At 32.3% G+C, this 16,632-nt stretch overlaps 3 protein-coding genes across 11 annotated transcripts in view; all 3 read right to left on the bottom strand.

Annotated features, from left to right (window-relative positions):
• Nucleotides 1-467: 467 nt before the first annotated feature.
• LOC148619313 (uncharacterized) lies at nt 468-6,122 on the bottom strand. The gene is made up of 3 exons (XM_088579045.1): nt 2,743-6,122; nt 1,759-1,935; nt 468-1,264 (listed from the first exon to the last, which is right to left on the bottom strand). The coding sequence occupies exons 1-3, from the start codon at nt 2,936-2,938 to the stop codon at nt 981-983; spliced, it is 657 nt and encodes a 218-aa protein (XP_088435171.1). The 5' UTR covers nt 2,939-6,122; the 3' UTR covers nt 468-980.
• A 140-nt stretch (nt 6,123-6,262) lies between these two features.
• Nucleotides 6,263-9,361, bottom strand: LOC148619314 (uncharacterized). Of its 2 annotated transcripts, XM_088579047.1 has the most exons (3): nt 9,264-9,361; nt 8,157-8,280; nt 6,263-6,981 (listed from the first exon to the last, which is right to left on the bottom strand). In XM_088579047.1, the coding sequence occupies exons 2-3, from the start codon at nt 8,197-8,199 to the stop codon at nt 6,569-6,571; spliced, it is 456 nt and encodes a 151-aa protein (XP_088435173.1). In that variant the 5' UTR covers nt 8,200-8,280; nt 9,264-9,361; the 3' UTR covers nt 6,263-6,568. The 2 variants fall into 2 exon arrangements, with proteins under 2 accessions (XP_088435173.1, XP_088435172.1); XM_088579046.1 differs by lacking the exon at nt 9,264-9,361 and having other exon boundaries at nt 8,157-8,959.
• Nucleotides 9,362-10,261: 900 nt separating this feature from the next.
• LOC148619315 (small G protein signaling modulator 3 homolog) overlaps nt 10,262-16,632 on the bottom strand; it is a 39,101-nt gene continuing 32,730 nt past the window's right edge. For 2 of the 8 annotated variants that reach the window (XM_088579036.1, XM_088579040.1), the window contains exons 19-20: nt 16,508-16,630; nt 10,262-13,488 (exon numbers count right to left, since the gene is read on the bottom strand). In XM_088579036.1, coding sequence (XP_088435162.1) covers nt 13,353-13,488; nt 16,508-16,630 — 259 coding nt within the window. In that variant the 3' untranslated portion in view covers nt 10,262-13,352. Of the gene's footprint in view, nt 15,067-16,507; nt 16,631-16,632 lie in introns of all 8 variants that reach the window. The other 6 variants (XM_088579038.1, XR_015921566.1, XR_015921568.1 and 3 more) reach the window with 6 other exon arrangements.

Consider the following 16,632-nt stretch of genomic DNA (forward strand, 5'->3'; position numbering starts at 1 on the left):
TGATCCACTAAAACAAACATACAGAAGTCCCTGCTAATCTTAATTGTTTCAATGCGTTGGATGATCATAAAATATTTATACTGGCTTAGAAGAATGAGGCATGGGGAGCTAGCGGTCTTAATATCATAAAGGTATACTTGATCAAACTTTCGGTCAATGACCACCGTTTTTTTTTTTACCATATCTTGAGCTTTTGGGGCTATGCTATCATGCAGGTACAGGGACCTGCTCCTACTGTTAAGTATACAGTCCTATAATCATTGAGTTGAGTCTGGTTGCATATTAGGGGGTTATGCTCCTGTAAGTGTCAAGGTTTTCTGTGGTTTCAGATATTTCACTGAAAAAAAGATAATGAGATTTTCTTACAAAATCTGACAAATACTAGTATGTGAGATAAGAACTTGCAAACAGGAGTTTTAACTTGTATTCTGATTCTCAACATGCAGGTTGCAAAGAGTGAAGAGAAATGAAGATGACTGTAAATGTTTTAATTCCTAAGATTGCAAAATACTTTGTATAAAAAGACTAACAATGTAAGAATAAATAATGTATACATACTATGTAATAGTATTATGAACACAAGTTTAATTGAACTGAGACAGTCACATTCATTAATAAAAAACTCATTGATGATAAAATAAATTGAATAAATTACAAAAACATCATAAAATCATGAAATAACTTAATTGAAAAAGTTATACTACTATGTTTTCAGTTTTTCTTCATTTTTAAGTGTGGAACACAGCTATAAAAGTAAAAGGCAATGTCAAACCATTGTTAAAATTATATCTAAGATACAACTTGAGATATTACTGTTATAGTTCAAGATGTACACACATTTTACATGAATATAAAATGATAAAAATAAATCATGCTAGCTTCAACAAATGAGTATTGCTAGAGGCTTAAGTAGAACACATGTCTTTATGGCACTGGATAATAATAAATAATAGTAAGATGCCCTTTAAACTGATGTATCATCAACTACTATGATGTCTGTGTAACCTTCTAGCATGGTGGTCATGGTTGCTGATTCTAGCTGTGTGGCAACACTTAGTAAAACTATGTCTATGTCTTAAGATACATCTGTATGCCTTGCCACTCCCACTGTTAGTTGATGAGAATTGTTCTGTATCATGGGATGATTCTTGGACCCTCAAACTTTCTCTTGCTATCCTGATATAATGTCTGACATTACAGTTTTGACTACCAACAGCTTGTGCCCTCCCTAGTGAACAACAAATATGCCTCTGTATCTCAGGGTCTGAAATATATAATGATAGGTGGGGGTATACACAGATGTAATTTCAGAATTTTTTTAAGCCTAGCTTTACAGAATAAAAGATTTGAATGGCTCACCTTTATTTCTGATGTATGTTATTTTTTTCATAAGTGGATTTATATTTTCTTAAATATGTAAAGTGAAGCTGATCTTCTATAAGTCAAGGTAATTTTTTCCATATTCAGGAGAGTCACTGGGTACGCTTACACTCAAAGTATAACATTATCACAATCCTGGTGACACGAGATTAATAATCAAGTCGGTTGTGGTAAGCTCTTAATTTAATGAAACATGCGGAATCATTATTAAGTATTGAGTATGTAAAGTTTTTTTACGTTTCATATCAACATACATTTTCATTCATGAGGGTATCAATTAGTTAGCATTGTTTAATTTTTTCTAGTTTCTACTAGCTGTAAAAAAACAACATGGTACCTTTTCCATTTAACGGTTTACATAAGAGTAATTAAACCTACCTTCAGCGTCCATCACATGTTGTTGAACCCCATCTCCCAGCATATTTTCCCCATGATAATGTGTCCCGTCTCCCTGTAAATGTTCATCCCCTGGAATATCTAGATTATTGTCATCATTCAGCCATTGGTATGGTCTGATTCTTCCATGGCTAGTAAGGTAGTGTGATAACCTACTATCTAAAAAATCGAATTTATATTTAGAATTGAAATTGTACCACATTTGCTAAATCTTAATTTCTTGGAGCTGTGTGAAGCTTCAAATGCATTGCTTGTTGTGTCTACATAATGGATTTTCAAAAAAATAACTTTAATTCGGTTAATATTGTCTTTGTTAGGACAATATTTTTCACGTATGTTAATCGTCGTAAATAACTCACGTGAACTTGAAAGTCGAGTACATAGAATATGCTATAAATGTAATGTTTTGACATATGCTCGTTTCAATATTATAAATGTCATTTGTTCTGCACTAAAAGTAGAATAATATATTTCCCTGTCATGCACTTGTTATCTAGTCTAAGAAGTTCTAGCTATTTTAAAGAAAATCAAAGCTTTTTTTTCATGAAGGTGTAGACTGTTTAATTAAGACATACGCTTACTTTTATTTATTTTCATTTTCATTGTTTCATTAGTTAAGTAAATAATTCCACCAGCTTAATTAAAGGTGGACTTATGTGTGTGGCTAGAGTTGCATGTAATCTATGCCAATTCATTCATTCATTCAATCATGTCTTTATTTCCTCTAATAGAGATTACACCATGTGTAAGTATATACATGTGTAAGTATATACAAGAATATCGAGCAATATGTACATGAACACAAAAGATAAGCAGTTATAATATACACTATATCAAAATATCAAAATGAGGGAAATAAGTGTAAATTTCAATATAAGAATAATCTACATGCTATTGTTACTTACTATGTATATAGATAAAAACAATTAAAACTAAACAAGCACAACAAATATATATAAAACTTACTATGTGCAGTGGCTGGTGTTCTATCTTGGTTTGGTCTGCTGGAGATTACAGTATTATGCGGAACAATACAAAACAGAAGAAATGCTAAATGAGAGTTAGACATTTCCTTATGCTTTAGATCCGAGAGGACTCTCTGACCTATCCTAAAGTGTAATGATTCGTCTCTAGTTGTCGCTCTTAGTCCAATTATATACATATGGTAATAAAAGGGGGATGTTAGTTGACAACAAAACAGGGTTTGTATCGTACCATGTTACCACCCAATCATTGCACGGTTGCTCGCGACAGACATGAGGCGATAGCTTTAAATCGTTACACCACAATGAGCACAGGCAACAAACACTCCTCGAGCTTAATCATCAATTAACGGATTTCGAACTTCTTGTGGTTTGTTTAGAATGCGAGTTGGATTGTTTTCCATTTCAAATTCTAAAAGGCTTTGATGATGTAAGATCCACTGAAGTTTATTTTTTATTTTGCTGTACAGTCATATATATGTTTAAAACAAATATAAGTTGTGCATGCGAATTACAAAACAGAGAAAGTTTTTGGGTTTAGCCTTGGAGCATACGGATACCACACGACATTGTTTGAACCCTTTCCGACATTTCCGATGGAATACCAGATGGTATCATTTTTATTCTTATAGAAAACCGGACTTGTCTCTGTTGGTATAAAGACACTGGCCCATTATCGTATGATGTATCTTTAAAGTAACTTAAGTTCGTAAAGCTCGTAAAATAATACAATATGAGATTGTTTTTCGACTATAGATAAAGCAGAGACCATTTTCTTCTCGACCTTGAGGAGGGGCAGCCAAAGTTTGGAATAATTTTTTCCCCAAAATAATCCCAGCCCCCTTTCAGTATTAAAATGGTCGGTGCCTGAACATATTACCAGCCTATAATCATTATGTAACCTTTTTGTCGGCATTCTGCGATGCTTGGGTAAAGAGCAATAGGTGGTCCGAAATCATTGCCGAGTAGTCCTGCTTACTAAACTGCCGAGTCGTTTGACTTACCAAACCGATCAGTATTCCTAGTTTGTAAACTTATTTGTTTAGTATCAAAAGTTATTTATTTTATTATTATTTTTGTAGTGGAGTTTTAATTATGAACCTTTCGAACCCGGAAATTCCTCCTTGAATAAAGAACGATGTTAAGTGCTACCTTTTGACCTAGAGAAAACACGCCTACTATCTTAAAACAGTAACATAACAACCCCAACATTTAACAATCAGCAAACAATCTTGAGAAATTTTAACAATAAGGATAGGGTGAGGTCAAATTCCATGCCGTGTTTACAGATTATAAGGTGACCTCTCCTCTCAGTTGCCCTATATACATTATAATCGTAAATAACGATATTAGATATTTGATCATTATTTCTGTATAGCCCAAATATAACATTTAATATCGTGGATGGAAACTTTGAAAAAAAGATACGGTATATACTGTATTGTATGTATAAATATAATTTTTCTAGAACTCACGAATAGTTTAATTCACAATTGAAAAACAATATGCATGTAGCATTTGGCTCACAATGTCCCTCGGGTTACCAACTTGTGTCGATTGGTCCATGTTTTACTAATATAATGGAAACCAAACATATTCCAACCAAAATTCAAAATCGCGGATGCGCAAAAACATTACTGCCTTTTTTTTATTTTGTAGTTGCCAAGATTCGTCATTCATCAAGTGACCTTAGAGAAAATAGGTACTCAAATATAAACCCTTATTAAATTGGTGACACGATATGCTAATTCTAATCCAAAATTTATTCAGTTTAGAACCAAAATACCAGATGCTTATTGGCATTATAATTTTTGGAAAGATCAATAAGATTTATATCATGTGGTTTGAGTGGTGTTGCGGATACGAAATAGATAATCTCTGCCCCTTGCAAAGTCCATGTTGCCTTTATGGGAAACCTACATATATCTCGATCTAAGATCAAGTAGGTGCACAATCATGACGTTACTGGATAATCATCCCTGAAAGTTTCATAAAAATCCATTGAGTTGGTGAAACCAACTGAAGGACGGACGGAATGACGAGTGGCGAATCATTCCAAATGTTGTCGCTGCAGATAGACCACCAAATAAAACAATTTTTATCTGTAACAGTCGTTACATTGAATAAAAGAACTTGGATCTACAACACCTTCTGAAGGGAAGAAATAATTGATAACACAAATCAATAGAGCTTCTCTTCAAGCAACAACATGCATCCCGATTGACTCTACTTGCCCATCTTTACTCTTATAAGACTGCGACTTTCTCTGTTGAAAGAAATGTACATTCCTTTCATTCCAGCTTCCTTTATATAGAAAATCTTTTATCACTACATACTCTCCAACCTGGTTACGGACCGAACCGAGTTTAAAATAAATGACAAAACAGAAACACTGAAGTTTGTCTTTTGTCTTGATTTTCATCTCGCAAGTGCACGAGACAAAGGAGGCAAATTTTCAATATGACAAACGCGACACATTTGAACTATCATTTTATATGCACATGAAGTACATTGTGACCATTGCATAAAGCATATTTTAGATGGGCTAAGCGGCTTACACAAGAGATATGTGGACAAGGTTATATTGCATATAGACTATTACTTGTAACACTGAACGAGGTCTATTTTATAGATCAGGGTGTAGCCATTAAGAAATGTTGGAAATAATTAGTTTAAATTCAACCTTTCTTCATGTCGTGGAATTGCATTAATGCTGCTATAGGGTCACAGTATAGAGTACATCATGTAAATCGTTATTCTTACCAAGGAAAAAAATATTTTGTAGAACGAGTGTTTCTACATTGGGAATTACAGCAAGTAATATAGCCGACTTGAGGGGATTGAATTGGTCTCACATTGATTGAAAGACTATTACGTGTAAATTTATCAGGCTTATTAATTAATCTATACAGGGACCCCTGGCGTTCTTACACTGTACCATAGTCTCCTGTATACGTTATTGTAAGTATTGTATATAGCTATTGTGCTCATTGTATTGCATTTTGCATGCTGTAATATCTGTACCAATGTTTACTGGCTTCGTGAGAATAAAGATACCATTACGTGATGAAATGTCTTAGGAAGTTAACTCTTCGTCAATTGTCCAGTTAATTAATCAAGGCAGTTATCAGGATTTAATTAAAGGAAGGTTAACTCTATATTCACCGGTTATAACTTTTATTCGCCGTATAGCATGTGTACGTCTTCTTCCGTTACAAATGTTATTAGGTGTGGTCATATAGTTTAACAATTAAAGGAAGAGGTTTGCAGTTTGCACATAATTGAATTGAACATCTCCATTTTTACTGATTCAAGTGATTGTTAAGCCATGTTTGTAGTTAACTGCTCTCGTGGATGTTACGTAGCAGTATACCGAAACTGCTACGTTGACGATTGATCAAGTTGTTTTCAACAAAACAAGTATGTTGTTAATAAAAACATTGTTACAAATTGGGATTAAACCAGTGGCCACTGACTGGGTTGTTCAAGCATTTTACAAAATATAAGCATGTATCATTTTATTTTAACAATAATCTATATGAACGAGATTAATTCATAAACAACAACAGATTATGAGATATCTGTACATCTTTAACAAATAATTTGTCCCAAGTCTCTCTGGAATGCTTCAAGTTTTCATCATACAGTTAAAACAAAGCCGTAGTGATCCGATACGTCATTCCGTGCTTGCAATCATCGTTGAGGGTTCAAATACATGTAGATCTAGATGTCGAGGATGAAATGCCCGACGTGTCTGTTTCAGAGTCAATAGACTCAGGCTAGTCTAAGTCAATCTGGTTCTCTGAAATTCAGGGGTATTTTTGACGGACAAGAATTTTACATTTTCTCCTGTCTTCCCTGTCCGAGAAGTTGATTCTACACCTGTGCATGTCCCTGTAGAAACCCTCACGATAGTTACAACACTTTTCAAATGGTCGACTATACTTTTCACCACACTTCTCAGCCTTAGCTACCAAGATTCTTGAGCTTGAGTACGTGTTGCTGATACGGTGCATCATGTTCTTCATTCTGTTGGAATCATGGATATGACAAGATAGTTTTTTCTTTGCCGTTTTCTCACCAAGTTTACAGCATTTCAATCCGGACGGCTCAAATGTAGAAATAGATTTCTGTAGATTTGTCTGGAGTTGACTGGGAGATTCACCACGGTGTCGATTTATCCTTGCCCGGGCCAAGATATGTGGTGGAATGACAGCAACAACTGCAAAAAGAGTAATGCAATTATAAAATTTGGGTCAAGAGCAAAGCCTTACAAAGATGCCCAATTTCAGACGATCGAGTGATTTTAGGTAAAAGGCTAATTCGTGTATGTGACAGGTCGCTCGTTTTATCACGGGTCATTCAACTACCAAAAGGAAATAATCTGCCTTTGGATCATGCCCTTGAACCATCTAAACTCACTGTCCATATAAAGTTCACACTAATTTATGGCACGAGTAGAAGAGATACATCTAACCTGTGTAATACGAGCCACGTAACCCTCGTGTGGCCTCTGGTATTTATTAGAAGAAAAAACTATTCATTAGAAGTTCATTTAAAAAATTGAAAAGACTTGAATATCATCCTCATATATGACAAATACAGAGCATGATAAATGACGACAAACAGCTGAACAGGACCACTAGAGAGTTGAAAAAATCTGGTATGTGTAATGCTTATTTTTGGACTTGAAGCATAAACAAAACTGCCGGAAAGGCTTTGAGTAGAACTAGCTCACTCTGTAAATGAGAGAGAAGAGAATCCGATATATATTTTATTTGTAAACATCCTTTTGACTGCTTTTCAATTCTAATCCTTAGAAGATATAATCTTTAAGTGAACTTTGATTTATACAATTGATTTTTAATAAAATTAACAAAATGTTTAACATAAAATATTCTCAAATATGAAATATGCAAAAATTTATCATCACATATGTACAAGAATAAGGCAAATGAAGAATATATTAAATCGACGAGGTTGTCTAGTGTAAATGTTGACTGAAAAGGAATCATCAAAATTGGAATTGAAGAAAATTTATGATAAACATTAAAAACGAAGTACCTAGATATATGAGTAATATGTAAAACGGGATTATACACCTCCCTGTTTATTAACTTTACTTGTACAAGAAACGCTTTGGAAGAATGATGACTTTTTGAGAACAAATATTCCGCTATACTCGGCATATGTAACAAAAATGCAACAATCGAAGGCATTTTAACGCGAATTTAAGCAAGTTTTGAGAAGCGAAACACACGGAGGAAGAAAAAAAAAATAGAATAGACAAACCCATGTTGCATACTTTCAATTATTCTACATGTGAACAAATATCTACGACTATTGCACCCTTCAAAATAAAATCTAGACACAAAACGAAACAGTAAGACAGCTTACCTTCAAGTGTTAGGAAACACGCTAACAGTAATCCAAATTTCATATTTACTATACAATCAGCTGATTTCCTCAGGTGTGTTGAGTAACTGCAATCGGACGTGTAAATGCCTTTCTTGAAATAGAACTATTAGGGATATTTATATACTATAACGCTAATGGGCCGTATATCACACGTCATCAACCAATCAAAATAACTATAGGGGTATATTGCATAGTATTACGTATTACCCATATCACCCCATATAGAACGATATATCCCCTTATTTGTAAATGAACATGCAAGATTAAATAAACAGATATTGTATTGATAAATATGCCCATATATTAAAAATACTGCAGTGGAAATTCCAAATCTCTATGGACAAAAAGGGAAAACAGAAAGAAACCTTGTTTTATGTGCGTTACTAGTAGGTACAAGTTAATCCAGGAAAACCAATTTGAAAGCTACAGTTTCTTTAAAAAGGCAAAATGTGTAGGACATTCATAGTCTGGAATATGCAACAAACGTTTTTTTTTGTGTGTATAGACGTACAACTTCGCCAATGATACTAACATTAATTTCAATTGCATGTGAAACACTCTCATGTTAAAATCATGATGTGAAATATGCAAGTTTCAAACTTTGATACAATAAATCTGAATTCTCAAATCTCTTCACTTTCAGAAAACGTTTCATCTGCTTTCTGTTATTATGGCAGAGTTATTCTTGAATCACTCTCGCATTACGATCAAATGACGTGTTTTCCGTCTCTGATTGTATGGCCACAATCGTTTGTATTTAACGATATAATATTAAAAATTGAAGTTAAACATGGTAATTTCCCGTTATATAATGTAAAGTACTATAATTATCTTCAATTTTTAATATTTTTATTATTAAAATTCAAACATCTGTGGTATGACTTGCTGTACAATGGTATAGTACGGGAGAGTGATATTTGACATTATTATAAATGACGGCAGACATTGTACACTATGCGTGTACTAGTATGCTCATGGTTGTTCATTAACAGTCAGGGAGTTTTAAGGTAACTTCGTTGAACAAAGTATGAACCAGGAAATGAACACAACCGACATTTTCTCTCTACGCATTAAATAAATACTTGCCCAATGTCATCAATCTAGGCGTTGTCCGAATGTTAACACATTTTAAAACGTTTTCTTAATAACTTCCTTGCAAAGTGATAGCTTTATGTTTCGCTAATTACAATAACATTACTCAAATGTATTTTAAAACTCAAAGGATTTAATTGGTTGACGTAATCTAAACAACTCTGAAGACAGGTTACGTCATTTTACGGGATTAACTCCAACTTGATCCTCGGACTTTCACAATAAACTAAAATCATCTTGCAGTAGTTGGATACCAAAGCTGGTTTATTCATGATTAAAACATAAGTTTCAGCACGTATGCATTTTCACGTGCGGACAGTTACGTCAGTAATAACCGAATCCTCCCTTACTAATTGTATTTCCTTACCTAAACGAACCAAACCTAAAGCACGAACCCAAGTACAAGAAAACACGCATATAGCACATGATCTTAACTATGAGTCCTGTTCAAGTACGTCCTTGGCTACTTCCACATCTTAATAGATTAGTTCTAACAATCGGAAGTATTTTTTTATATATATAAAGAAATATACTACTATTTTTTTTTATTGCTAATCAGTTTTTCACAAGAGAAAATGAAATCTTTGAACAAAAACCATGAGCTTCAAAACAGGATCACTTATTCAGATTATGCAAAAACGAAGGGCACAGATTCAGGTGGGGGTGTGGCGGGCGTGTCCCCCCACTAAAATTTGCAAAGCATGGTTTGTCAGGGGTGGTCAGGGGTAGATTTATGCATTTTTGTTTGAAACTCTAATTTCTTGCTATTTTTACCACAAAAGATATCTACATTGAACCCACTCTAGAAGAATAATTAAAAAATTTAACCTAAAAAAATTGTCACCTCGCTCCACTTCCGCGAACCCTTAATCTAAAATCCTGGATCCACCCCTGTTTATTCATAAAAAAGACATTCTATGACTGACAAAAAAGTGGTAACTCTACTCCTAAAAAGTCAAGATGAAAAGTTGATGGGTATGAAAAACACAAGGTAGTGAAATAAATGTTTTATTGTATAACAATGAGATTGCACAGTTCATGATTAACAACAGCTAATTCTCTATCATATAAATACATTGGTTTCTTAGTATATTGTGTAATTCCATTACTATATTGTCACCCATTGGCATATTTTTGCCATATTTGTGAAATAAGAGCTATTTATAAATCACAATACGGTATCAGTAAAGTAATTCAAAATATATCACAAAGCAAGTATCAAACCTTAACTCAGCAAAAAAAAAAAGTAAATGGCCATTTTTAAAAAATCATTTTCTTTTTCTCAAAATGAATACAATCTAGATTTATTTATATTCATAGCACAAAGTATCAGATTTGAGTTCTGCTATGAACTTAAATAAATCTAGATTGTATTGATTTTGAAAAAATATAAAAAATGGCCCTTAACTTTTTTGTCAAGTATATTTCTATTAAATTCTAATTATGAAATTTCAAGGATGTCTACTGGAAAATATGTAAGTGATAAACCAGGCAAATAGTAAGGGAAGTAACTCTATAAAGGTATCATACAACAAGGGGAACAACAAATGTTTTAAATACAGCCGCTATAAAGTATGACATCTCCAGTTTGTTCCCTTTATTAAAAATTGTTTTAAATTTATCACAACTTTACATGTAGCTTAAGCGACCTTTTTATGCTGCTGTGTTTTACTAGCATAGAATATCATTTTAATTGAAGACAGAGTTTTGAATTAAAAAAAATATATGAAAAATAGCCATGAGGGAAACTGGCATGTATTCTGGTCTTGTATAATACATTATAACAGTCTATACACATCACAAGACAGATTTTAACATGAAATTAATTCAAATAAATTGAACAACAAACGAAAAATTAAAGTTCTATATTTAAACACAAAAAGTTTAACAAGCCATACCGACATTCCAATCTAAAGTGCCCAAACAAACAAAATCAAACATAACTTAAAATTAGAACAAAGGATTTTCTTCTTTCATTGCACATTTCAATGGATAACTCAGTATCAATAAACATTGCACTTAAGAATAGATTTCTATAGAGATCTCATGTCAACAGAATGGTAATGGAAGTTAACAATATCATATAATTAAATAAAACAGAAATATTTAAATCTTTACATTTCCTATAATTATGACCCAGATACAATGTCAGAAAAAATGGACACTATTTAAAGGTCTACAACTCTTTCAGGTGTTAAAATTATGCCCCTTTATATCATGAAAAAAAGACTCAATTTAGTCACGTGCTAATAATCAACAAACCTGACCCTAGCTACAACCATTAACTTATGCCAACATTCCTTTTAAGTTTACTAGAGCTCCAGCAAAATAATTTCCTTATAGTAAATCACATCTTTTACATGTAGCATCATTTCAGGCATCTTGCAAATCTATATACATATAGAAACATATTTTTCAAAAGGAAATTATTGTTTAATTCAAGGAACAAGTATTTAAAAAATCCATTTCAAGGGGATTTAATTTGTGGGAAAACTTTGTGTGGTATAGGGGATATGTCAGTCTTTTTTGCAACAGAAAAGAAAAAAGTTTGGTCCCCCATTTAAAAAAATAAATAGAATATAAAGGCATGACAGATGTGTGTATTTTTCCATCACACAAGAAATCTAAATTTTCCGTTAAAAATCTGCATTAAAATGATCAGCATATAGACCAAAATATCTCAAATTTTAGCTGAATGATCTGTTATTTTAAATAGAAATTTTATAGTATTCAGATCAAAAACTTTCCTAAAAAAATCTGATGAGCAGAAATATTAGGTATGTTATACATTTAATCAAACATTTAAGTAGGTTATGATGTTACCGTTACAAAAACTTGAAAACTCACAAAACTGGTCACTTTGTCCGTTATCCACTACCTCTACTCTTTATCTACTGCAGTTAACATTATTACTAACAATTTCTCTAAATACTGATAATATGCCCATATCTTAAAATTAAATAACATTAAAATCATCTACAACTGAAACTATTCCAATTTCTGATGGACAATGAGGGGTTATAAGAAATAATCAGCCTTGGACAAATCTTTTCGGTAACTGAAATGTATGATTTAAATGCAAATGCTAGTTTTGTTACTTGTCAAAATGAGGCTGGTATAATTCTGCATTTAGAGAAAATTATTGAGTTTATACTTATGTGAAAGGACGAGTAAAATTGCTTTGAATCTAAATTGTGAAAAAATTTGATGTTTAATAAATTAAAAGACAAATAGATCCAGTATAATAGGTATATGGAGATAGAGAAAAACTATAAAATGAAACCATCTCATTGTAAAATGTATCATCATTTCAAGGATTCAAGGAACAAAATCAGTTGCATGGTAAGAGTAGTTTCCCCTTCATAAATCCCAGCTGAACAGATGATGTTTTACAAGCATGTCTTTCACACCATCTTTGAATGGTTTAAATGTTGTTATAGTCTGTTTAGGGATTTCCCAATCCATAGATAAGTTAAAGGAAAACTGAGATAGAAGCCTGAAACATAAACACGTAACAATACAAAATTAGATCTTCCTATTTTTAAAACAGAAGATTAAAGCTGATATCTGTCAAAACTTGTAGAAATTGATACACTTATAAGCATAATCTTTATCAATTCAGTATAAATACTAGCAACTTTTTATAAAAAAAATGGATGAATATATTAACTAAATGTCATTTTACATTAAAGAAACATGACTGAATATTACATACCAGAAAGTGGGATAACTTATGCTGAAACAATATACGTTAACATTTTTATATTTCACATTTTCATAGAATGTATTAATATAAAATAAAACCCCTTAGAAACTCTGTTCTAGCTTAAATTTCAACTTACTTGTGTATATCAACAATAATATTAACAACACCTAAGGAAAATCAACCATGGTTAAAAAATCCAACATTTAAACATATGACTATACAGAAAAGGTATAACTTTAAAAATAGTTAATATAGGAACAATTCATATCAGTCAGATTTAAACAAAAATACTATTGATTGTTAATATAGAGACTAGTACCACTTATCCTACCATAGTAAATAAATTGGAAGAATGTTTTACTTTGTGGTAAATTATTTCAAATGTCCCAGCTAAATAAGTGATGTTTAATCAACATATCCCGGACTCCAGATCTGATTTCTTTTACATGAGGACTAGTGGGTTGTGGGATTTCCCTCTCCAAACTGAGGCTGAATGGTAACTGAGACAACAGTCTGCAACAAAACAATTACAACAACAATGATGGTAACAGCAAGACACTAGCCAACCAAGCTACACTCCCTACCAGAAATTAAATTCCTATTCCAATCCACCCATTACATCAACATTTTCCTACCCCAGTAGCAAAAACCCTTTTAAATCTTATTTCATAAAATATTAGACATGTTCAGAATTGAAGTGTAAATGATAATGCCAATATAATTGACCTTCCTCATTTCAACTTGACAATAAATCATAAAAAGCTGCCACTATAATCAAGGTATATAGAAGATTAATAGACAATCTTACAAGCAAGCATTTTATAAATAGTTACTATTGCCATATTATATAATCAGTGTACGCTTTACAAATTAACGCTTAATTAAATATACAAGCATCAATTATACAAAAAATGTATACAACACATAAGACAACTAAACCAAAAATTGACTACTGAAATGTTAATGATAAATTAACAATGTTTCTTGTTACCCAGAGCAAGTGCAAAGCTAACAAGAACATTGCTTTAAAATTAATCTAATAAGAATAATTCATGATGACAATCTGGTTTCCAATAAGTATCTACATTGTATTTCAAGGGTATTTTTTCTTATGACTATAGATTAAGTTGATTTGTCTTAACAATTTAAAACTTTTAAGTAAAAAAGTATTAGAACTCAAGAAAGGTCCATGCAAGATATACAATTATTGAATAAACCATCAAAAATTTGTATTAGTCCAAACAGATTTATCTGGTCCAGCATTTCTTTAAACATTATAATGGACAGACAGACAGACAGACAAAAGGATCAATATATATCCCTAAAACACTAACTGGAGGTTTAAAAAATATTGTTAGAACACAGAACTATATTTGTCTTCATAACTTTAGAAAATAAAATATTGCACAAAAAAGAGTAAACAGGAACAAACTAGGAACATCATCAAATGACATTACAATACTGACAGCATGCAAGGATATTGAGGAGGTATTTATATCATGCTACAGAGGTTACCATTAACATTGAGAACATTTGCCTCCTGGTGAGAATTTAATACAAATAGTACAACATAACCACAAACAAAAACAGAAAAACATTAATGACATTGTTGTTGTAGTTAACACATATTATTGACATACTTTTGTAGGGAGATTGACTTGGAAGACTTAATAAAACAGCACTATTCAAAGTCTATTAACATACAAAACTGTTATAATTATAGGAGTCTAAGATGATTGCAAGAATGTCAAGTACTTTTAGCAGCTGTTTATATCATGTGATGAAGCTATTTTAATACTTTGTGCTATAATATTTCTAATAAGTAGATCATATATACTCAGTTCTACACTGTGTTTCTTCTAAGGGTACTTGATATAAATGTTTCCACAGTAATACCCATTCCACAATACTTCCACAATAAAGTCTACTGAAAGTGTTTGTTTTTCATTGTAGTTCAATCATATCTCCCAGCTAAAAAGGTGATGTTTTATTAGAATGTCTTGCACAGAATTTGTCACATCTTTTCTTGTAGTCTTTTTAAATCCAAGTTCCCAAGTTGGTGTTAAATTAAAGGCATACTGTGACAAAAGCCTACAAAATCAACAAACTAGGTAGGGTTCAAAATGCTTTCTAGTATAACAGGCATGGATCCAAGGACTGGCGTGCCGGGTGTACCCCCCCAAAAAAAAATCGGTAAGGAAAATAATTTCCCCACAAGTTTCACCCCATTATATTTTTTGCCTTTCTTTGCCTGGCATTTAATTCAATTAACGCCCCCCCCCCCAACTCAAATCCTGGATCCGCCCCTGTATAATAACAATAAAATAGTACTTACGATAGTCTGAGGGTTTATCAATGAACAAGGAGGGGTAGGGAGGGGATGGGTGAACATGAAAACAATACAACTCAAAGGAGAAGAATATAAAAGAATTAAACCTCAAATTTTATCGAATGAAAGTATTTTTTCTTCAAGGAGCAACAATTTGTTAAGAATGTACTTTTCAATCTTACTGCTGTTACCAGAATTAACTTTTTGTGGTAAATGTACAAACTGTCACAAATCATAAACAAAACCTATCACTTATTTTCAATTCAAAGTAGAGTCTTCACATATTACACAGACATCGATAGAAAAAATATCTATAAATGCAGTATTTTTCTGAGATGACCAGTCATCTACTTTTTTGGAGTCTTTTGATATTTTAATTCTATGAAGTATGAGAAAATAATCAATATCATGTTCATCCCTCACACTTTACCAAACAGGTGTATAGGTGCATGTGTATTTTTCTCAACCTCTTTACAAAGTAGTTGGGCTTAGTTGACATCTCCCAATCTTACCAGCTCCTAGCATGAAGTCAAATGACTTAATACATCTTCCCATTCTCAGGTAATCAGAATATAAAATTCTGTCCATTTCACTCCCTATTTTCTGTTTCAAAAAGAGTTTTAATAGTACAAATATATGTATTTTGTGCCAAATTTATAAATATTTCACTGATAAAACCAAACACTAGTAACTGTAATCCAGTTTTGTTTACAAGTACATGCATTATTACATGGACCTTGACATACTTATAAAATGCATTTGACCTGATCTTTGTTTTGTTAGAGGTGTTGAAACAGATTAGTGAAATACCTGAATGTAACTATGACATAGGCCTTAGAAATTAAGCTGCACACATTTACAGATATCTAGGAAACTTTTTTACATTAATTCCTTACAACATCGAAAGCTAGACAACATGTATTACATCATACAACACACATGCATACCATGGTAAGGTCAACAATAAGACTGACACATTGAATGTTATATTACTTCTCAATACACAGAACATACATAAGAAAGGAGGTTTCAGAAAAATTCATTTACTAAATTTTCTTAAGACTGACAAACTTTTTTCAGATAAAAAAAAAGATTAGACTTATATCAAAATTTTGGTTACATTCAAATGTCTTTCTTGAAACAATGTACTATAAGGTCCAAGGTGTAGGATAATATACCACCACTTTTTCTTAGGATACATACCTTAATTCACATTTAATCTGAACCCAACCTGGACTTCTCATGAATGACCAAGGGTGATACCATTTCTCTACTATATCTACACAGGAACAGAGTGTCTCTAACCAGAGATGCAGCACTTGTTCACT

The sequence above is a fragment of the Perna viridis genome, chromosome 4, assembly GCF_037379345.1.
Source record: "Perna viridis isolate PV_CMFRI_1.1 ecotype Kerala chromosome 4, ASM3737934v1, whole genome shotgun sequence".
In the NCBI taxonomy this organism is placed as follows: domain Eukaryota; kingdom Metazoa; phylum Mollusca; class Bivalvia; order Mytilida; family Mytilidae; genus Perna; species Perna viridis.

Excerpts from the sequence above, each read along its gene's own strand:
- LOC148619313 (XM_088579045.1), bottom strand. The coding sequence starts at position 2,938 with ATGTATATAATTGGACTAAGAGCGACAACTAGAGACGAATCATTACAC. Across the intron at positions 1,936-2,742 it reads AACACCAGCCACTGCACATA|ATAGTAGGTTATCACACTAC; the intron begins GTAAGTTTTATA and ends TCGATTTTTTAG. Across the intron at positions 1,265-1,758 it reads ACATGTGATGGACGCTGAAG|ACCCTGAGATACAGAGGCAT; the intron begins GTAGGTTTAATT and ends TATATATTTCAG.
- LOC148619314 (XM_088579047.1), bottom strand. The coding sequence starts at position 8,199 with ATGAAATTTGGATTACTGTTAGCGTGTTTCCTAACACTTGAAG. Across the intron at positions 6,982-8,156 it reads GTGTTTCCTAACACTTGAAG|TTGTTGCTGTCATTCCACCA; the intron begins GTAAGCTGTCTT and ends CTCTTTTTGCAG.